Genomic DNA, 22,980 nt, shown 5'->3' with positions numbered 1-22,980 from the left:
AAAGTAAAAACTTAACCATAAGTTTCAGACAAACAATGAGGCAAACTTGGAGTTTTTTTGTCTTCTAAGGCTGTGGGAGGTGTGTGTGGTTGGGGGTGAGGTAGGTGAGGAGAGAGATGTTTTCTAATGAGTTTTATGGATCAGGTAAAATGACAGGAAACAGAACAGCAGCAAACATGCAAATGTTTCCCAACAGTCAGTTTATTATTCTAAATATGTTCGGAAACAAAAGGCTGCAGTAAAAACACAGCAAGTGAAAGTGAACTGCTCCCCTCCACAACTCATGAGCGAGACAAGGAGTAAAAAGAGGAGGAGGAGGAGGAGGGAGGAGGTGATGGAGGAAGAGAGACAGAGGGGGGGACACAGATGGGGGTAAAAAAAATCCTGGGCCCTGTTTCTTCTATTTTTTTTTTATTTTTTTTAGCAATGGCATCCTGTGTTCTTGGATGTGTGGTTACCATGGCAACTGTAACTTGGTGACCTCGTTATTTCTGCCTAATCCAGTGCTGAAATTATGGTTGCTCCACCCTTTTGCCTGGCTGCCCTGATAACATAATCATTGCAAATGAGGCTGGGGAATGAGGAAGATGACGAAGACGAAAAAGAGAAGAAGAAGGAGATGAAAAAAAAACACGTTTGGCACAGTTTTTTTTTTTTTTTAACACGATCACCTCAGGCTGCTGTGGAGTACAGTACAGTTTACATATGTTCAGCACTATACACACCATCACTACTGCTTTTATACTGTTAGTGTGGTTATCACAACAGCTAATGACAGGGCAGGGTCATTCAAATAAGCACTTTGCAATAACTGGCAGTGACAGGTTGATTAACTCCATTGATAAAGATCATTTATGACTTTGTTTAACTTGATTCTGTGCCAACATTTTAAAAAAATTAAAAACAAAAATGTGTCAGTTAAGATTTGGCATTTCTTCTATTGTGAACAGATTTTTTATTTCGTTCAGGTTATTCTGGTAGAATTGTTAACTTCTAAGTTCACTCTTAAATTTAGTTTTCCATATATTGAATTTCAGCTATTCACAAATCTCTATCTGGAGTGTGTCTAGACCGAGGGCACTGCCAGGAACTCTGGGTCCCAAGGAAGGACATGACAATGGGCCCCTGTGTAACACGCTCAAGAACATGAATATATTTCTACGTACAGTGCAGTAACATAATATATTGATATAGTATTCTAATATTTTGGGGACCCTATCAGTCGGGGGCCTTTGGATCATCCTAACATCCCCTCCCTCATCCCGACGCCTCCCCCATCCCTCATACAGCATCCCTGTGTCTAGACCATTGACATTTTAATTTTTACAAAACTTCAGATGGTTTTTATATATAACATTTGTTAACCAACTTAATTTTTGGTTGCCTATTTTTTCTTTTTTTGGGGGGGGTTTACTTCAAGAAACTGTCAAATTGAATTTTAGGAGTAAACGTTGTGATTAACCATGCATTTAGCATTTTTATTTTGGTCATTCTTTATATACCTTTGAAGTAACTTTTAGCTGTTTTTTAGAATAAATTCTTAATTTTCTGTTGGCCAACCCTTCACCATTTTTGCTTTTTCGAAGGCTAACTGTAGGTATTACACATAATATGTTGCTGAAATACTGAATTTTTAATGTGTTTTTTACCTTTGTGAATAACTTTAATTTTAAATGCGTCCCTATAACATTTATATATTTGTTGGTTTAATCTGAGCCGTTCAAACTCTTTCGAGATTATTGTTATTTATCCTTTGGATCAACTTAACAACATGGGCAACAGAACGTTAAATATGTCCAAAACTACTTCATAATTAAGAGAAAGTGTTTTTTTTTTCTTTTAATAAAGTGAAACAATTGATTTGAATGCAGCTCATTTATACACTGTCTAATTATAGACTTAAGTGTCAGAGGAGGAGCACTTCTCCCCTGGGTGTTTTTACATGAACCCCCTTTAAATTTTTGGGCAACCCTGGTATAAATAAAGACCAGACAAAACTAAATGTACTGTAGTATACACATACACACACAACAGCATATAAACAGCTGAATTATTGATTTTGGTGTTTGATTAGATTTACTTATTGGCCGGGGCATGAGGAGCGCTCTGAAAAATTGATGGATTTTTGTGAGATAAACATGCAAACTAATATGAAATCCTCAGTCATGCCTATTCAATAATTCACCAAATTTACATATTATTATTGGCATATCTCATTACCCCGGACCAGAACACACTTATATATTCCAAAATTTTATTAGGTGGCTCTTCTGTTGCATAAATTAACATGAATAATGAAGGGCAGGAGCTCTTTTTAAAGTCGCAGTTCAATGAAATCTCTCATTAAAGAAGAAAAGGGAAAATTGGCTTTGAGCTGTCAGAGACAACACAGTCTACTTCATTGATAATGCGGTAAAATATGTGTACTGTATATATGTGCTATATATAATGACTTTTAGCTTTCTCCTAGCCACCTGTGTGTGATGTGTTACTCACCTAAAGCAATTTTGTTTGACTTTGAACAACTGCTGATAAAATCATCTTATCTTTGTCCCACTTTTGTTGTTTTTGTTTCAGATTAAAGATCACTTTAAGCTACATGTATACCTGGGGTCAAATTAATTTACCCCAGTGCTGTTTGTGGTGTTTGTCTAAGTTTTTTGGGACATTTTTAATTGTACTTTTGGGAGATACGTTTTGTTGTGTTTTTATTAGTTGTAAACTAATCTCATCGGTTATGATGGTTAAGATAATTTTACTCTTTTCAAAGTTTTTGCCATTTTTGTTTTACTTCTGTGTATGTTTGTTTTAAATTCTAAACTGCAGTTTAATTTACTAGTGAAAATATTAAACAAATCAATTGCACAATAAATATCTAACAGCCATATTACTAGCTGTCGTTTTATATTTCCGGGATTTAGTTTTTACAGTAAGTTTTAACAGTAATTACTGTAAAACAAAGCAGGTAAACATCTGTTTCAAATGCTGGAAACAAAGAATTGGTGGTGAAATCGTAAGAAGAATTCTACGCACAGAACTTGAGCTGTTCTATGTGCTTCAACCAACCCACCCACCACCCCCACCCCCCCACTATCCATCTCTTACTGAACTTAGACCTGGGATGCAAATGAGAAACAGATGTGTAGGAGGGAGTAGAGACTGTGCTTCCAACAAGACCCGAGAGAAGGAGAAAATACCCACAGCTCTGAATCGCTGTGGATTCGTTCATCTGGATGAGGCGCCGCCACGAAAAGTCAACACAGGCAGGGGACAGAGACAGAAGCAGAGAGAGACTGACAGACAGGCACATGTGCAGATGTGTGCACAGTCAACTGAGAGAGAGGGTGTGTGTCCTAGTGTTTGTGTATTTGTGTGTTTAATCTGTACAGAGAGAGGGTACTGAACGACTACCAAGCGGCTTATCTTGGTCAGATTCTGTTGCATCTATGGAAACTCTCCGTCCAGTCACATTATTTTCCCACTATATAGTAACCCCAAGATGCAAACACACACACACACACACACGCACACACCCAAGTCCCTCAGATATAACAAACATATCCCAAATCTAAATCCTTACCCTGACCCTAATCTGACCCAATTTCTAACCCTAACTCCAAAATAAATCTTGAATACCAAAAACTTCCACAACAAAATATCCTTACGAGGTCTAAACATTTTTTTTTTCTTTTTTCAGAATATGGCCCCACAAATATAGCAATACTAGAATGCACAGAGACACGCACACACAGATTCCAGCAGATTCTGACTCAAACCAACCAGTGATCAGATGTGGACTGGTGTCCGCCCACATCAGCCTGGACTGACTGCTGCGTGTTTCAGCTGTGAGAAAACGCACTTTAATGAACATGACTCTATAGAAATGGAAATTCCATAATGACAAACAGAAGGTAAGTGGAGGTAGATGGTTCGGCTTTGTGTGTGTGTGTATGTGTACTATGGTGGTTACTGGAATTCATGTCTGGAATGCTGAAGCAGTCGTTCTAGAAACACAAGTATAAACGACCATAGGAACTATGCACTGAAACTGATTTGTTCAGGATCAGATGCCGGTCGAGATCTGTCTCTTGTCTAGGTTTAGCCATGTGACTGAGTTTTCATCAACAAACTCAGTTGTGTCGGTCTGATCTATTTTTGAGCCTAGGCGTGATCATCGTTTGCCCCATCACCACTTCATCGACCCCTTAGAGAACTGCAAACTCCCCAAAACTTTAATGGACCACAGCCCTGTCACTGACTGTAAAGATCAAACACCAAAAATGCTAAAATAACATTAACACATAACACATAATAACACATAAATACAAATAATAACAAACACTTTAAAAACAACAGTTCATATTTACGTTATGTGCAAATATGATCCTTGTTATTAAATAGAGAATATAATCAGATTAAAATGAATTACCTTTTAATAATACACAGCTACACATTAAATAATCAGATTAATCATTCTAATTGCTTCACTGAATGCACAGTCGCAGTTCAGGTCAGTCTTGGTGACAGCCAGTTTTCTGCTGGAGAGGAATGTCTTTGGGGAGAAATACTGCAGATATCAAACTGTTGTTTCCTTCGTCAGTGTTCATCGAGGGTGTCACTAACCATAACATCATCAGGTGCTGTGTAACACTTTGTATCGTCTCCGCAAACGAGTCACAAACGAGTTGCAAACTTGAATCACACTGTTCTAGACTGGCATTAGAGTCTACTTTAAAAAAGATACCAGAGTTTGAACACCATGTCCCAACTGTTTTAAATGGCAGGTAAACTACCCACTGCTTTTTAATAGGGTAGTATGCAATGTCCATACTGCAGCATACTTCTATTTTAATACACAAGCAAAGAAAAAAGAGCAAAAACCTTCTCCAACCTTAAGAACTGGTAGGCTGCTAGTTAAGAAACCAGAACTAACAAAACAAATACAACGTCAAGTTGACTATCTTAAAGTTTACAGACGAACATCCTAACAAGTAAAGGATTCTTGTACTTGTAGTATTCTGCAAAACTTTGCAGTCTTTCTGTTTTGCCCGTGGCCCAATTTCAAGTTTCAATACTGGCTTTTCAAGAAAAAAATATATAGTATTTCTACAGCCTTGTTTTCGGAGAAGTCAGGGGATAGGACAAGAGAAACCTTTGTCTATATATAATATATTTGTTTTTATGCACTTTCTAACTAAATAACAGTATTTCTTTTCAAGGTAAAATATGGGAGATTTAAATCAAAATCAACAGAACGTCTTAAAGCTCCTGTCATGGTTCCGTCAGTTATTTGAATGAAGACACAGTCACTCTTGTTGAGCTCCATGACAGCAGAACCCAGATAATCTAGGGCAGCAGAACGGAGAAGGAACTTTGGTAAGAAATTCTCTTCCTCAGACTTTGTTTAATCGCTTCAACTCTACTGTAGTTTTAGATGCTCTTACTGCAATTTAACTATTTACTGGGTTTCATGCACGATGTCTCTGGCATCTGTAAATGACAACGCGTTTGATAGTTATGTTATGATGTATGTGTGACACATTCTGTCTGAAGCACAGCCACGCCGTGGTAAGGCAAAAAAAAAAAAGAACATTCACATCCACACAGACACTGTCTACATCCACCCTAGTCTCTCTGAACAGTCAGCCAATCATGGTGAAATCTGCCACTGTAACTCACAATAGCTCCTGCTGCATATACTGTACTGTCTATATGCCACTCTCTCTCTTTCTCTCCATATATATACATATGAGAGGGAGAGAGGGATGGATGGATGGATGGATGGATGGATGGATGATGGATAGATGGATAGATAGATTTAAAATACAGTCTATAGCTGAAGTTTGACAGAAAGTCAGTGCATACAGCAGCATGCCTCAACTGCTGTCAGACAGACGTGGCTATGGGAGTTTCTGTAGGTTCCTGACAGACCAGAAAAACACATTCTAACAGAAAACTCAAGTATAACCATAAGCAAAAGTACTGCAAAAACACAAAAATCCCTGTTTTTTCCTGCTGCCGTACAAGCGTACAGACTTCATTTTTAAGAATTTTTTTTAAAAGCAGTCAGATTTGTCAGAAGCAGTTTTGTGATATAAATGATGAGTAATTTTACCGAGTCCTATCATCCCCTTGCATTGAGAGGCTATGTGGAGCAGCCCTTCATCACCCATCATTTATTCATTGACATGGATTTTTCAAGCTGCTGCTGGTCTCTCACCGGGCAGATGTTGAGCACCAACTGAAGCAGCCTTGATCTTAGGAGACACTGGACCTGATGTTACCTGTTTTAAAAAGAAAAAAAAAATCCCCACGCACGTTCATTTCCACTCCGCAGTGAGTTACAGGCACCAGGGGCATTTCATTAAATTAAAAAACTTATCAGTTACAATTTAATTATGCTGTTAGGTGCCCCAAGTTCACCTGTGACTTTACTGCCATCTAGAGGCCTAGCTGGCAACTACTGAGAAACCAATGATTTTTACAAGAAAAATGCAGCAATCATTCTTCATTATGCACAATGCTCTTCTTATAATGGATGACAGTAAATTGCGTTTGTTGCTCATAAAAGAGAGCTGATTAAAAGGGCAAGAGTAGAATATTAATGGAACGTGTCTAAATTTCTTGCCAAATTCTATTTATCTTCTGTGTGACATTAACTATGAATAACATTTGAAGTGTTTTGTATTTTAAGTTGACCTCCGTCATCTATTTTCAAAAGGGAATACAATAAAGACTCAACTGGTGTGTTTTCAAATGTTGGTTGATGTCCCAATACGTGGTCACATACCTGTGGTGAGGTAAGATTTGACCTGTTATATTTACTGTACTTGTTAATATTAATATAAATTAAGGTAAAATAACATTGCAATTTCTGTTGTAGTAGTTTTTTCAGAGAAATTCCTTCATTTTGTTCTTACAAGGAAAGTCGCAAAAGATAAAATAATTAAATAATGAACTCTAATTTAAAAAATATGTCAATGAAATATTTTCAAAACATTTTATAGGATGTTTTGTTTTAACAAGCTGTTTACTGTTTCCTACAATGTATTTGGAAGTGAACAACAAGTGAGGAACATGAGAGTGATGTGATCTAATTGGACAGTAAGATTGTCAGTTAGAAGAAGAGGAAGAAGAAGAAAAAGAAGAAGAAGAGAAAGATCAAGTAAATTGAAAATTGTATTCTGCTCATATATAAACTGGCACATGCTGGCTCAACACACCACACCTGGTCATACTTGAAATCGAACCAACTCTTTGTTTGTTAAGAGTAGATGTCATTGTTTTCTAAAGGTAAAAATGTTCTATTATGATGTTGTAAATTATTGAGCTGAGCACTGCACAGACTGCAGAGGAAGAATACTGTTGGCTAAATTCCTCTTCACAACATATTCACAGGACCTCATGGTCCTCTCTCTGAACTGTTCCTGTCTGATCCTGTTTTGAGTTTGTTGTTTTAGATCCTCTGTTAAAAAAACAGACCCAGCTATGAGAACAGGCAGCCAGGAAGCTGAGAGGCGGTTCCTGAGTTTTGGGTGACTTACTCTCACGCAACACATGTGGCGGCCGGTCCTTGGGAGGCAGCGGGTCCTCCCTCGCAGGTCAGGTTACCCGGAGCAGCCAAAGGATAACCACTACCATCTGGCCTCACCTTCCATGTTCTCCACCGCTCCAGGTCTGAATGGCTTCCACATGGTGGCCGGCCATCTCAGACATAACCTCTGCAACACACAGACACACAGGGACACAGAGTCATAAAACTGATGTGTACTACGTGTACACATAAACACAGGTTATATGCACTTACACAACATTAACATCAATTTACAAGTGGATGTGGATTTTTGCACATATTTCTGCATAGATTAAGATTAAGGAATATATGCATGATGGTCAAAAAATGGAATGAGAAGTAGGCAAAAAAAACAAACAAACAAACAAAAAAAACAACTATTGAATATTTTGTAACACAGACCAGTTTAAAAAAAAATACTTCATGTCCAAATACAGCTATAACCTACAATCAAATACAGAAAAAAAAAATCTAAAAAAAAAAAAGAAAAACACAACACATGAGCATTACATGTACTGTGGTCACACTCACAGGAACACAGGCTGCACATAAAACCACATTCACTTATACAGGACTGCTACACAAGAGGGAAAACCACGTGCATTTAAAAGTACACACAGGAATATACACTTTCATACACACACACATACACATACAGAACATCTGCACAATTTGGAATAGAGGGTGTAAAGGGAGGAGCTTTAATCAGGGAATTCACCTTGGGGGAGAGGGCTTTGGGGGAGGAGGAGACAGGGGAGGGGGAGGGGCAGGATCCAGGCAGGAGTGGATGCTGCTCCTCTGCCTGTATCACACAATGAATCACTGAGACAGCCTGAAACCGCTGTCAATAAGGCTAATGCTATCACAGCTCCTGTGTGTACAGAGTAATCTTACAAATGGTCTTACATACAGAACGTGACGAAACCTCATCAGGCAGTTTAAACCCTTTAACCCAGTTAGGCTACCTTTGTTTTATTTTTTTTTTTTTTAGTCTCACAAGAATTATTTATATCCTGCTTTTTTTTTTTAACTTTTAAATTCATACACTTGAGTGATTTCAAGGCCATAGTATTTGTGAATGAATCCTGCAAAAAATAAATTAAATGGATCACGGGTAGAACTGAGGGCAGTTCCAAATACCTCCTGTCAAGGTTTGTTGGGACCCTGACCCAGACTCACGTTGGCCCTCCATGAACTCTACTCTGAACAACTGCTTTCAATGACAATGGAAATTTGTGCAGTTAACACACACACACACACACACACACACACATATATATATATATGTAAAAGAAAAATGGGCAAGAAAATGGTCTATGTTCTCAAAAGTACAATTATGTATATGTTACAGAGATGTTTTCTTATTTCAACTTCAGGTAAAGATGTGTGTTTTTAATATTTAAACACTAACAGCAGTGATCTGGTTTTACTTTATTTTTACCTTAAAATGAGCTTAGTAGTAAAGTAAAAGTAAAAAAAAAAATTATTATTATTTGGAGTAAACTTATCAACTCAACACACGTATCACAGGTTTTACACCCAGGTGTTCTGTTGACCTGCTGTGGTTTGTTGTTAGCCATTATTGAAGGAGACATCAGATGTTAGAAACCACAGGTGTTATCTCTTGTGTTCTGGGCCAACATGACTACCGTCTGCTGATGAGACCTGAAAAGCGGATAGAGAACAGTGGCAGCTTTAAAGAAGTCAACTCTAAATGAATCCGTTTTTGCGCCCCGCTGATTCTGTGACATGCAAACAATTTGCCCCTCGTTGACGTTACGCAACAGAAAAACAACAGCATCAGTGACAACTTATCTGGCCTGACGGAAACAGGAACGACATGCTTTGTCTCCACGGTAATCTTTGATCAGCTGAAACACTCCCTGTGATAAACACTGACTCCAGCCCCATGGGCAATCACTCCATAGTGCCGGCATCATGGGAGGTAATGTATGCATAGACATGTTGAATTCACCTCAGGCTCACATACGCACACATACACACATACACACATACACACACAGTGAGATGAATTGCTCTTAAACCTAGAATAAATACATATCAGCTATAGTGAGCCCAGGCGCTTTGCTCTTTCCTATTAATCCTCAGCATGGTGATTTATTGCATTGTGCTTGTCAACAGCCCTATAGTCCCTTGGAACTATTGGCAGCCAGGAGAAGGAGTGGAGTTTGGAGTCTCAGGCCCAGTACCTGACCCCAAGTCTATTTATGTGCGTTCTGTTCCACACTGAGGGGTATATTAGCTTAGCTGAACAACAACATTTTTTTAACCTGTAAAATATTGTATTTTTTTCCCCTCAACCCCAAACTTTGAATTGATGCCTTTCCACTCCTGACGTCATTGCCACAGATATTTACCTATATTTACCAAAAGAAGAATAAATTGGAATCTAAAAAACGAAGTCACTTTGGCCAGTCCGATTAGTTTTAAAGTTATTTTTAAAATAATGTGATAATCTATGTTTACCAGTAGAGTATGAAGTCATGTTAGAATCGAGGTGCACTCAACGGATTCAAGCAGGGCTTTAAATCACCCTTGTTAAAGAGCTCCATCTAGTGGCAATACATGTAATAACTTTTTTAAACTAATTTCAGTATGTAGATTTGGATAATATGGATTTCTAGCTGAGCGTTAGAATAGGAAAGAAACTAATTAAGTAACTTTGGTTGCTGGTGTCAGACCCACGCTCTGATTTTTTTTTTCTTAATTTGCTGGTCTACTGGAGTTATTTGCACATTTCTCTGAAAGCTCAGTGGATCTGTGCTCGACTGCTCAGTCAATTGCAATGTCAATTGCAGATCCACTTAGCTGTGTCTTCACCTTTTATTCAGATTTAGATGCTACATGTGAACAAGCTCGTTGCAATGTGCTAAATTTTTCATAACTAAACAAACAGTGTGCAGTAGAATAAAAATAATAAATCGCACATGCTACCTGAAAAGATCTGTCAAGGTGTCCAGCCAGCCTGGGCCTGTCTGGGCATTAGATTTCAGTGTTGTTCAAGTGTTTGCCAAATGATAATGCAGCAAGAGACAAATGAAAAAAAAATAAATAAATAATAATTATCAACATCAGTAAATGATCATTTGCAAGCAATTGTTAAAACTGTCCTATAAAAAATTCATGCAATACTGTATTGATAAGAGTAAAAGTACATTAACAAACTGTGGAAAGCACCGTGTTTTACTGCAGCAGTGAAATGAAACCACAAATATATATCTCTTCTACTTGTTTTATTTTAAATGTGGACACCACTTATAAACCCACAGGAATAGATCACCTTTTATTCCAACACAAGAAGAAAGACAGAGAGACTGACGGAAAGACACCGAGAGGACACTTTGTGTTGAACGTGACAAAGACACACAGAATAAGGCAACACCACTTTCAAGTGTATTGTACGTTTTAGGGGAAGACAGCAGCTCGTTTCCACCAGTGAGCTCCACAGTGGCAGAGGTTTCACACAGTGAAAACAAAGTTTGAAAAAACATAGATGCCAGTTTTTGGAAACTGTTGGACAGAATCTAAAGGTAGGTTTGAAGGAAATTACATTAATATATAATTTCCATGATTTTCTGTATTTTCATACCCATCATTTAAAACAGTTTCACCTTAACACTGATAACTCTACCACAGATGTAATACCACAGATCATGAATACACACACTTTACCTTATACCACAGATCATGAATACACACACTTTTGAAGGAAACATTTGTTGTTACGTAGTACAACTTCAATTCACCTCCTAAAATACCTTGTTTTTATTACCTATTAATTGATTAAGTTCACTGAAAACTGAGCAACTGTCTTGGCACCATTTTTTTTATTCCTCACAGAGTGATTCTCTGTTACAGAGGTCTAATGGTACTGGTACGCAGCTAGATGGCGCCGTGAGGTCACACTTTTGAAGAAATGCCTCCCCTTTCCCCCCCACCACACACCTTTTTAAAACAAGCTGACCGGCCCCTCTGCTTCTCCTGCCCCCCTTTTATTTAGCTCCCCTCTGTCACCATCTCTCTTCGTCACCTCCGACCCTCTTCATCATTCCTATCTCATCCAGTTCTCCTCCCTCTTGCGCTCCTCTTCCTCCTCCCCAATCTCATTTCTCTGCCCCCTTGTTCCATCCATCTTTATCTACCGCCGCTCTCCCCCTTCCTCCCTCCCTCCGAATCCCCATCACCACCTCCTCTCTTGTCCTCTACGGAGCAGCCTTGGTCTGCGTTTCGCCTCCAGAGGTCAGCAGCTGCATCAGGCTCCCAGAGGCGGGCCGATTAACTCCAGTTGCCCAGTTGAAAAACATTCTGTGGAGAAAAAAAAAAAAACAGAGAAATTAGATCAGTTTAAATACCCCCCACCTCCCCTCCAGTCCTTATACACAGTATACATCCAGGTCACTTTAGGACATGTCTGTGTGCTCAGGTTTTGTGACCGGTGATGCAATACTCAAATTTATCCCATCATGATATTACTGAACTGAACCTTTGGTTCTTTATATACCGTATTATATTTTATGTTTTAGTTAATAGTAGAGGCTCAGTCAACTCAAGGGTTCTTCATTTGAGATTGATCGCATCTTCATACATATCCTGGAGAGATTCTTAACACTATAGAAAAGGCACTGGTCACAGTGTTACATGGCCATCGGCAGGAAGAAGAGAGCATTGGTGAAATAATTAAAAACTGAATAAATGAAAGCAGAAATTGTATATAATGATTGCTATAACAATGATTAAATAAACCAAAGCCACACAATCTCCATCAATATCAAATAGACATGATGTATTCAGTGTTACATGACAGTAAGAATACATTTGCTTTTCCACTCACTCTGCGATGTACTCCAGTGGTGTCCAGGAACTGAAATCTGCGTCAGGCATGAACTTCCGGTTCATTGGTGTATCCAAGGTAACCCTGCCAAATTAAAGTACATGATGTGAGCACTAAGCGGCGGGTGGCAGAGGCAGACACAGAGCAGATCTGACAACGGATAATCTCCACAGATACACATACTGCTGTGTAGACTCAGGGTTGATGCTGATGTTACAGGAAGATAAAGTCATTGTTATGGTCATATTACCATACTGACGTGATCAAATGTCACATGGCATTTAAAGACATTAAAATCAACTATATGCCGTATAGGGACTTTAGGTGCCCAAATATTTTCAGGGTCACACATTTTAAGCAATTATTTGTGCAAATTCCCAATTATAACTGAAACAATAGCTACTCAAAGGCACTTAAAGCATGTTAACGTGTGTAATAATAATAAAAATGTATATAAATAAAAGTATTTTAAAAACAGATATACTAGGAAATATACACAAAATCATTAACAAATGAATGCAATCCTGAAAATAATATTACACAACATATACCTAACAAATTTGCTAGTAAGTGACAAATATACTATGAATATTCCTGTTTGAATTAATTCTTACTTTCCGAAAATATCACTGCTATCTACCACAAAAAAAGAGGTTTATGAAATAAAAAAAAAGCAGCATGTTTAGTTTTCTTGCATGTGGAGGAGGGTGATCGGTAAGAATGAAAAGTCAAGGATCGACCGTATCTTGTGGCTTTTACAGGAAAAAACACTGACGAGAGTTGGTATATAATGGTACAGCAGTCACGGGGTTTCAAGGGGGATGGAAACAGTAAAAGAAATGCAAGTCATGTGGCTAATGGTGAACAGATGTGACAGCATGCTGGAGACGCAGTCCTGCCTCAAATTGTTGGTAAATTCAACCAAACAGAGAGCAGGACGGCGAAACACCCCATTTGAGAAAAAAAAAAAATATTTGGAGCCGTTTTAGCATCTCACCATGACGATGCAGAAACACTGGCTCTGTATTCAGGGGGGAGGGAAGACAGACGCAGCAGTGATCTAAAGGCTGCTGTGTGAGTCATTCATCAGAAACAGATCATGTGCACCATGAGGTGCTGTGGGTGTGAGCGATAGTCGTGTCCATCTTACAACTGCCTCACACTCCCAAGTTAAACGGGCGAAAAGGAGAGTTCAGGGAACAGTTTCTAAGGCGTCATAGCCTCAAACTGTGTCACTGTGTTGAATTGTGAAGTGTGTACAACTAATGTGCTGCAATTACCATGGGAAGACTACTCGAAAGCAAAAAATATGGTCCATAAAAACACATTTCTCCTCAAACTGTGACTGATACGCCACTCTGTGTAAGTCATGACAAGAAACCCAAATACCGTTCCATGACCATGACAAAATATATCTTCTCTTAAAAAAAATTAAATATGAAATATGCATAGTTTAAAATGTATCGCACATATACATACAAATATGCATGTATATATATATATATACACACACAGTATTTATTTATATATAAAAAACTTGCAAAGCATAATTTACTCTTCTATGAACTTAAATGACATGGAAACGGCATTCAGACACTTACTGCACATGGAGTTAGAAGGACTGTAGAGATGGAGACAGAGAGACAGACAGACAAAGAGACAGACAGACAAAGAGACAGACAGACAGAGCGGCTCAGCAGCTCTTTCATTCATCGATGTCCCTGTGTTGTAAATGTCTGTGAATGACTTTCTGGCAAAAAATGTGCATTTAAAGGCTTTGAGTTTTGCTGAGAAAGAAAAGCAAGACTAAAGAAAGGCATTTGTCGAAGGTGGGACTGTTTCTGTTACTGTATTTACCATAGGCATCAGTTATTACTTATCTGACCATGATACAATATTTGAAGACAGTACTCACGGGAGTATGGCCACAGCAGCAGCTCCTGACGGGAGCCCACTGTTCTCTGCTCCTAAGCTTTGACACAGCTGGTGGACCGCAGCTTTGGCCATACCATACCCGACCATGCCTGAGGAATAAACACCAAAACCAGTCTATTCTATTACCACTGATAGGTTAGGAGACCTCACTGCATTATATATGCTGCACAATCAGGCAGACAGCAGTTGACATTCAAGGATTTTTGCCTCGACACCTCAAGAAATATGTCAGAGAAAACTTTTGTAGTGTCTAAAATATATATATATATATTTTTTTTTTTCTGAAGAAAGTTTTTCATTTTCACAGGGTCACAATAGAAACAAGAATGTTTTACTGCTCCACCACCTGGAATCACCGATGCTTATCCTTGTGGACACCTAATGGGTCTCCTAAAGAATGTCAGGCATCTGTTCATTCTCCTAAAGCAGTCTTATGACTTCGGCTTAGTCTAACTGAGAAAGAGGAGCAGGAACAATACATGACTTTCTCTCAAGCCTGCATTTGTTTCCAAGAATAAAAGATCACAATCCTGTTAACCAGCTAGCTTTCTTTTGCAGCGCATATTGTTGGCAGCCCTGCTGCAACAGGCTGCCTCTTGCAGGTACCAAATATGTGGTTCTGCTGCTCAAACCCAGGACCTTCTGCATGTAAGGCAGATGTGGTGACCACTAGACTATGGAACCCTAATACGTCCAGCAACGGCAGAACAACAGAGACAGTAAATGCTGCTCCAGGTGTGTTAAAAGTCTCTGTGTGGATTATGCCTGCTTTGTCACAAATGCTGACTCCCTTTCTAAGCCTGCAGCCAATGAGCTTGTGGGATCTGTGATGAGCTGAAGGCTTTGTTCTAACTTAGACTTGGATATCAGCCCATCACACAGTGGCCTTAGGTACAACTGAAGCGGTGGAGAAAGGACATTGCACATCACGTCATCTCACACTCAGAAAAAAAAAAACCCTGAAACACTAAGCTGATATAAATGAACATTTGTGTTCGACAACGACATTAAAGTAATATGTTCAAAAGCCCTGTTGTCATTTTAAGACAGGTTTTATTTCTAACGTGACACCTTGTTTCATTTTCACTATTACAATAACTGCATAATTTAGCCTGACAAATAAAGCCTCTAATACAGGAATATAATCAGTTGTTATGGTCGGCTGTTGACTTTCTGGATTTTTGGACTGTGTACTATTGACATTTCGAGACCTAAGTGCAAACTGAGGAGTGAGTAGGTCAGACTGGATTCTGCTGGAAGGAGGAAACAAAATCTAATTTGAGAGTCAAACTACAGGCTTGTGAAAGATATTTTTTAATTATTCTTTCTCAATGCATTCTTTGCATTCTCAATTTATTTGATACTGACCCATCTTATTGATCCACTTAGCCCCCCTCACAGATTTGCTCTGTATGAGTTAATCCATGTCGGTAATTACTTTGTCAATTCTAACTCCTGAGATGCCATGTGTTCCCTGCATTAGTTGAATTGACAGACTCATTGTGGTGTCCAAAAAAACCCAAAGTCTGACTGAAACCCTGACACACGAGGCCAGATTGGGTCATCATGATGAGAAGAGTAAACACACCCTGTATGTGTGTCTGTGTGCACACACGTTTGGTAGTGTGTATTACCTGCAGTGCCTGAGAGTGCTGCTTTGGCGCCGGCCAAAGTCAAGAGTCCACCAGGTTTTAGGTGCCGAGCAGCAAGGTGACTGGAGATGGTTGAGGTCCACACACTCTGCTTCCACATCAAGTCAGCGTTTTTGTACAAATCTAAAAAAGTCACATGTAATTGGTGAAGTATTTACACAGTATATCATAACCTAGTTTGTTATACAGATATATTTTATAACTTTAAAAAAAGCTGCACATTGCTACAGTTAACTGGTCTGAATTCTTGGTATTAGTTGATGTCATACAAAAGACACTGAACTCTGACCTTTGGAACTGCATTTCCCTCCGGCCCATCCTCCTGCCACACACAAGATGGCGTCCACTTTGTTCTCTCCTAGCAACTGGGCCACATCTGCTGTCACCTGCACAGAGAGAGAGAGAGAGAGAGAGAGGGGGGAGAGGACACAAATGTCAGCATCTTTTCATTAAGCCTCAGGGTTTGGCTCTGAGAGGATGGCTCACACAACGGAAGGAAAATGTCATACAGTAATGTTTGAAACTTTAACCCATATTAGAGTCATAGGGTTGTTATTGTTACTATATATACATTTCTTAAAAACAATGCACCAATTATTTTTTGTCCAATTTTAAGCAACCCAACATGAAATATAAATTAATCATTGCAGAAACAAACATGAATTCATATTTTTTTCTCAATTTTATCTCAATCAAAGATTACACAAATAACCTCATACATACTTCCCTGTACCATAAAAGCTTAGAATGTGATCTCATTCTCTTATCACATAATAATTATATTATCTCATATAATAATGTGATCTCATTTTACCTTTATCTGATCTGTCAGAAAGTAACCCAGTTAGAAATCAGAGTTCATAGATTATTTATTCAAAATTTGCAGGATAAAACAAGTTAGCATAGAGTGAAATTTAAATATTGTGTTTTTTTAGAAACAGGCTAATTTTATTGTTGCAATTACTAATACTGCATATTGTGTTGCTATTCTTATTCTAAATGTATTTTTTTCCAGAAAATTGCTTGCATAAAACGTGTGCGTGTGTGTGTCTCACCTGTCCTGCCTGCGAAACGTGTGTGTGTGTGTGTGTCTCACCTGTCCTGCCTGCTCAGTGAAAGACTCGCTCATCTTCACTATCACGCACTCATTCGCTTCTTCATTTGCTGCCATGTCAATGCAGGCGACCCACTGTCAATTCAACCACAGATTGAAAAGTAAACAGAGGCTGACGGTTAGCTTTACACTTAGCATTGCTTAGCATATTTGTACTTCTTCCAAAATACTTACCCATCCTTTAGACTTGAAAAACTGCACACACGTGGAGCCCAGAGCTCCTTTACCTCCATAAATGATCACTCTGTTAGCAGCCATGTTATTCTGTTACTAGCTCTGTGTTCAGTGAACAAATGAAGCCGAGCTGAGCTTCACGTAAGTACAGAGAGTGACGGAGGGGGCGTCTCTCTGCTGCTGCTGCAACAAGTGGCTGAACTGTTGGTGCGTTCAAAGACTGTTGGAAACAAGACAATTACTCGTACTGTATATGGTCTAGCGTGGAACATGATTTAAAATTAAATTAAACTGAAACTGAAACTGAAACTGAATTAATAAAAGAACGTCATGCACGGAGACATGCAAAAATGCAACATGGTATGACTTAAATATATATATTTATATTCATATATATATTTAAATGTAAATATTAGGACTTTAATGTGTGGCTGTAAATATTTAAATTGTTTTTAAAATATTGAATTTCCAACTATTCTACTTTTATCTGACTAAAATGCATAGAAATATTTGTTTGACATTATTCATCTTATAATGCTGTATCTTTCTGTGTGTTATTATTTCCTTTAATTTTCCTTTTCATTAAATATAATTTTCTGTACTGTACTGTATTGTAAGCCAGTAATAATATTTTCCAGTCCAAAGTCTCTGGTCAACTTTAGTGAAAAAACAAGAGCAAAAGTTATACCTTAAGCATCAAACAAAAAAGTTAAGTAAGGCTGCTCTTCTACCCACTATATATTTTCATACGGTGAGCACTAGATGCTGCTATAAGACTGTGATGCTGATGACACAGCAGTGAGCTACAGCTTCCCATTATTTTGCTGCTGCGCTGTCTGTACGGTGCCAAAGCAGCGTGCCAACTAGACATTCCTGGCTCTCATGAATAATACAAGCACAATGGCCTTGGCTCCCTATCACTGCAGTGAAGCCCCCGATCTGTCACAGTCACCTGGAGAAGACACACATTTCTGCCATGGGGAATAAATGGCTGGTTTGTCTAGTTTGACACACACACTGAGTCTAGGAGTTGTGTTCTTGTTTTCAGCAGAACACAATGCACACAAACCCCTATGTGTGCACACAGGCATGCACTTTCTTTACAATGTGAAAAGTTGAGATGCTGTTGAGGTGATGGGAGAAGTATATGGATGTTGTTTCTACAGCCTAGCTGGGTGGTGTACCAGGAAACACACAATAATTATGTCCCACTGGGTGGCTCAGAGCTGGATGCGACATCCTGCAGGCTTTGTGACAGTCGACAGAATTAGAAGTAGACCGAAACAATCTGTGCCAGCTGGAGTGTACGTCTCCAGCTCAGCAACTCACGGCGTGGAGTGGACACAATAATGACTACAGCATTAGCAGTGGCTGCTGCAGATGGAACTGACTGGACCTGTGATGGCTGGACCAAAAATGGCAGCTCAAGATGATTGAAAGTTTGCTGCTATCACTGCTGGACAAGGAGTGGGAAAAGTCAACTACCATTTTCAGAAACAGCACAGCAACTGTTTCTGGAAAGAAAAAGAAAGAAAGGAGTTCATCAGCAACACAGGAACAGGAAGTGTAACTAATGGAAAAAACTAAGGTAGGAAATCCAATAGATGATAATATAGCTAATTACATTCAGTATTTATTATTTTTATGATATAATAGTGAAACAGACTGAAGTTAGAATAAAAACTTTCTATTTTTGTGTTCCATTGAATTTAGTGAACAAAAGTCTATTTAGAGTAAAGGTTAGGTTTAAAAACTACATTTTTACAAAAATATCATTCATTATTTCATTTAAGACTTATACAAAAGTTTTAGCATGACCAGTTTGGGTCTTCTACTTCTACTACTAGAAAAACAGATTGTTTGTACAAATGGCTATTATTATATTAATTCTCTACTGCCTTTACTAATTCTTTTAGGGATTTCAGAGGGAGCTGGAGCAAATCCCAGCATTCCTGGGAAGGGCATCAGGTTTGGTAGAGCCAAACACATGCATGTTCTTGCACCTGGGGAATGTATCCAGTCAAATGACGTTAATCCTGCATGGTTTTGGACTGTTGGAGAGATCTGAAATACTCTACACTATACTATATGGTGGTTCTCTGTAAATTGTTTCACTGGGCCCAGTGCCAAATGACCCATGGAGCAGTATTGGTCCACAGACCGGGGGTTGGAGACCGCTGCTGTAACCTATAAAATATGAAAATGCAGTTTGTTCAAAGATGTTTTCGTGAGACAAACGTCAGACTAATGAAGCTTTCTCTGCTACTATCTTTCTATTTTATTATACATAAAACTCAATCTAAAAAATCTATCTCCTAGCTTGAAATGATCCTCTTAAATCTAGTTATTGGTGTGTGCCATAAATCTCCTGACACAATAGTGCAATTGTAACATTTAGAAAACAAGCCATTTTCTCCAAACCTTTTTAAATTTTGCTTCAGTTCCTGGAAAACAAATGCTTCCAAAGAAACACACACAGAAAACACACATTTTTTTTCAACCACATTCAGGCAAGTATGTCACTGTCAGACAGCTGCAGCTAGAGACTACTTGATATATATCCTATCCACCCCCCCCCCCCCCAAAAAAAAAAACCCAACACAAGAAATATTGGTTTAGAATGAAGGATTTTCACAAGGCTGAATGAGAGCAGAAGACATTCAGTTATTCAGAAGTAAATATTAATCCCCTCTGCTTGAACAAAAACTCTGCCTTACCTTGGTTTTCAAAATATGACAGCAAATAAGTGCCATTCACAGGGTCGTTGTCCTATTGACTTCATGCATAAGGTAGGAATTCTGCAGTCAAAAACTGCGGGAGATGGGATATTGCACTGGCCTGTCTTCTCTTGATTTACTTAAATTAACGTAGGGATTGCAGAGAAATTTGTGCAGATCAGATTTTGATGCATGTAAGAGACTACAAAACATCAAAAGCAATGAGGATATGCTGAATTCCTCTGGGGCAACGATGATAAAGAACCACATCTACATTATAATTATTATCTCATATTGTCGAAATGCATGGAAAATAAAACAGTCCTTCAAAATGTGGGCATTTCTTCACTTAATATTCAACACCTCTAAAATAATTTGCCCAAAAGCTATATTTTGGGATTTGTGCAAAAACTATCAAAAGTAATAAAATTACTAAGATGCTGCTATCACACCTTTTGCAAACATGAGAATATGTCAAATCTTGTAAACTAGTGCTCCATTTTATAGACACTATATACATTGATTTTCTTTATTCTACTTAACATGCAGAGAAAGCATTCATTGAGTTTTCATGTTCAAGTACAACTGCTCAACTTTTTTTTTTCAATTCAGATTCAAGACTCAATATAAACCACAAAGCCTATTCTATTATGTGAGGTTCCAAGAGGGTTACAAATCCCAGAATCGTCAATATAAAAGTTTATGGAAATTCCCAACTTCTCAAGAGCGAGAAAGCTATTTCTTTTATAATGCTCACCATCTCAGAAATATCTGTAAACCTGCAGATCACTATTCAGATTGTTTTTATTTTCTTACGGTCTTCCTCAATCTCTCTGTCCAGTAATTTATTGAATCAGTATTTCCTGCAATAACTGTAATAAAAGGGAAGTACGGCAATTACTTCCTTTAGTCTGTAGATTAAAAACATATTCAACAGGCCCTACAATCCTAAAATTTAGGTTATAATATAGTTTTTTTTAAAAGCAGTGACAAGAGGGCCACTTTCATGGCCAAGATTTCATAAACAGGGTTACTGAAAAATACAGAATTGACAATTCAATAATAGTGTTGTTATTATCATTATCATTATTATAGGCATTTAATGCTAATTATGCCTCTTATTTCAGGCGTAAATATACATATATGTATATGTATACACCTCAGCTCTTTGGCTTTTATGTAAGTAATCAATGAGCTGTCAAGTCTTTGGCAGCCAATAGGCTTAATTCATTCTTTTAAGCTTTTTGAAAAAGTGAATCCTCACCAGGCTCCCCGAGCAAACATCACTTTATAGCTCCTTCGATTCTCTGTTTAACTGTGCCTCCAAACGGCCGCTGAGAGAGTGACAGTGTGGAGTCAAGTTGCTGATTGCACAGCTTTATGACTTGTTAACTTGTGGGACGGCTGAGCGGCCCAAAGTGTTTCCGTGATGAAGGCTAATTAGAGAGAAGGAAAAGCAAGGAGATGAATTGCGTAAAGAGACAGACATGGGGGAGTTATTGAAAAGACCCTCTGAGCCCAGGAGGTGCAGCTGTGGGGTTTGGGAAAGCTTTCTGCACGAAGAACCATGAAATTAACAAAGAGATGAAAACTCACTGTAGAAATGAAAGGAAGGAAGAATAAAAAAGTTTTTAAGAAACAATGATGAATGAACAACAACAGCAATGTAAGACTTCAAAATGTAAGAATGATTATTAATTCAAGTTTACATTTTTAGCCATCAGATTAGATGTGTAATTATAATGTATTTGTGAATATTTGTGCATTCAAAACATACGGGACACCGATAATAACTTAACATTTTTACAATTTACCAGGTTGAATGGGGTCTAAATTTCCATTGGACTGATCTAAAAATGACCAACACTGTATGAGTATGAGTGTTTACAAAGTTATTTTTTGTTTATTTTGTTTTTATTTCTGTTTATAGAGCTAAAATGGACTGGTGGATTATCCAGCCTGTACACCGTCGAATAGACACAATTTTCTGCTTTAATTTATTGGAAGAAGGATACAGGATACGGGATATATACAGTGTGGATGGTCACACTGTATATATCCCGTGTCTTCATGCAAGAACCCTTCCATCTATCACCACTAGATGTCCCTATTTGCCTTTAAAAGAAAGTTAACCCAACCCTCTATACATGGGGGTTCAGCCTCTGTATGTTTTCCTTTAAGAAGCAAACGCAAGTAAGAGATTACACGTGAATTGTGCATAAAGGCAACGGCACACGTGTTGCAAATGTTAGGTGAGGTACCAAAAACACTACAGTACGTTTGATTGGCCTGTGAACAAGTAAACCAGATTCTTTGTGTTGTGGAGCAGATGATGTCAACAGAAAGAATTAGATAGAGAAGCTTCAGGGTCGAGGTGTCTCAGATGTTACCACAGCTTACATCCAAAATGGATTATGAAAAGATTCTAGTGTCAGAAGTTTACTGCACAGGGGAGACACAGGAGAAACCCAGGGGTAATCTGATAGTAGTCGGAGGAAGAAGACCTCGGTGATGATATAGGATGATATAGGATGAAGGTTTTGTTTGCTGTAGTAAGACTGTGGAGCAGCATGAAGAAGCAATAACCTGAGATTGTCTGATACTGTATCGAGGTGGATGGAAGCTACAGCCTGGGAAGAGAGGTTTACAAGACGGTGAAGTGGCGATTAGAGAGAGGGCGACTGTAAAAACCACAGGGAAACTGTCATCATTTGTGCAGGAACATACAGTAGAACTAACGAGTTTAAGATGACCCAAGTGGTTGGACAGATGGACTATATACTTAAGTGGCATTAGCTACTGCTTTTTTTAAATATTACAATTCAACAACGTTGAATATATATATATATATATGAATAAATAATAAAAATAATAATAACAACAATATATTATATATAAATATAATGATAAAATAATAATTAAATTACTATGATAAAAGTAGTAGTAGTAGTAATAATAATAAT

At 38.2% G+C, this 22,980-nt stretch overlaps 1 protein-coding gene across 1 annotated transcript; it reads right to left on the bottom strand.

Annotated features, from left to right (window-relative positions):
• Positions 1-11,424: 11,424 nt before the first annotated feature.
• Positions 11,425-17,470, bottom strand: qdpra (quinoid dihydropteridine reductase a). The gene is made up of 7 exons (XM_008326627.3): positions 17,301-17,470; positions 17,109-17,201; positions 16,302-16,398; positions 15,995-16,135; positions 14,341-14,449; positions 12,426-12,509; positions 11,425-11,899 (listed from the first exon to the last, which is right to left on the bottom strand). Exons 1-7 carry the CDS (start codon positions 17,382-17,384, stop codon positions 11,797-11,799), a joined length of 711 nt encoding a protein of 236 aa, XP_008324849.1. The 5' UTR covers positions 17,385-17,470; the 3' UTR covers positions 11,425-11,796.
• Positions 17,471-22,980: the final 5,510 nt, after the last annotated feature.

The sequence above is a fragment of the Cynoglossus semilaevis genome, chromosome 15 (assembly GCF_000523025.1).
Source record: "Cynoglossus semilaevis isolate Cse_v1.0 chromosome 15, Cse_v1.0, whole genome shotgun sequence".
NCBI lineage: Eukaryota > Metazoa > Chordata > Actinopteri > Pleuronectiformes > Cynoglossidae > Cynoglossus > Cynoglossus semilaevis.
The sequence above is the reverse complement of the archived record's forward strand: the minus strand, read 5'-3'. Positions and strand labels throughout refer to the sequence as shown.

Excerpts from the sequence above, each read along its gene's own strand:
- qdpra (XM_008326627.3), bottom strand. The coding sequence starts at position 17,384 with ATGGCTGCTAACAGAGTGATCATTTATGGAGGTAAAGGAGCTCTGGGC. Across the intron at positions 17,202-17,300 it reads TTTTCAAGTCTAAAGGATGG|TGGGTCGCCTGCATTGACAT; the intron begins GTAAGTATTTTG and ends TTGAATTGACAG. Across the intron at positions 11,900-12,425 it reads CCACTGGAGTACATCGCAGA|AATGTTTTTCAACTGGGCAA; the intron begins GTGAGTGGAAAA and ends TTTTCTCCACAG.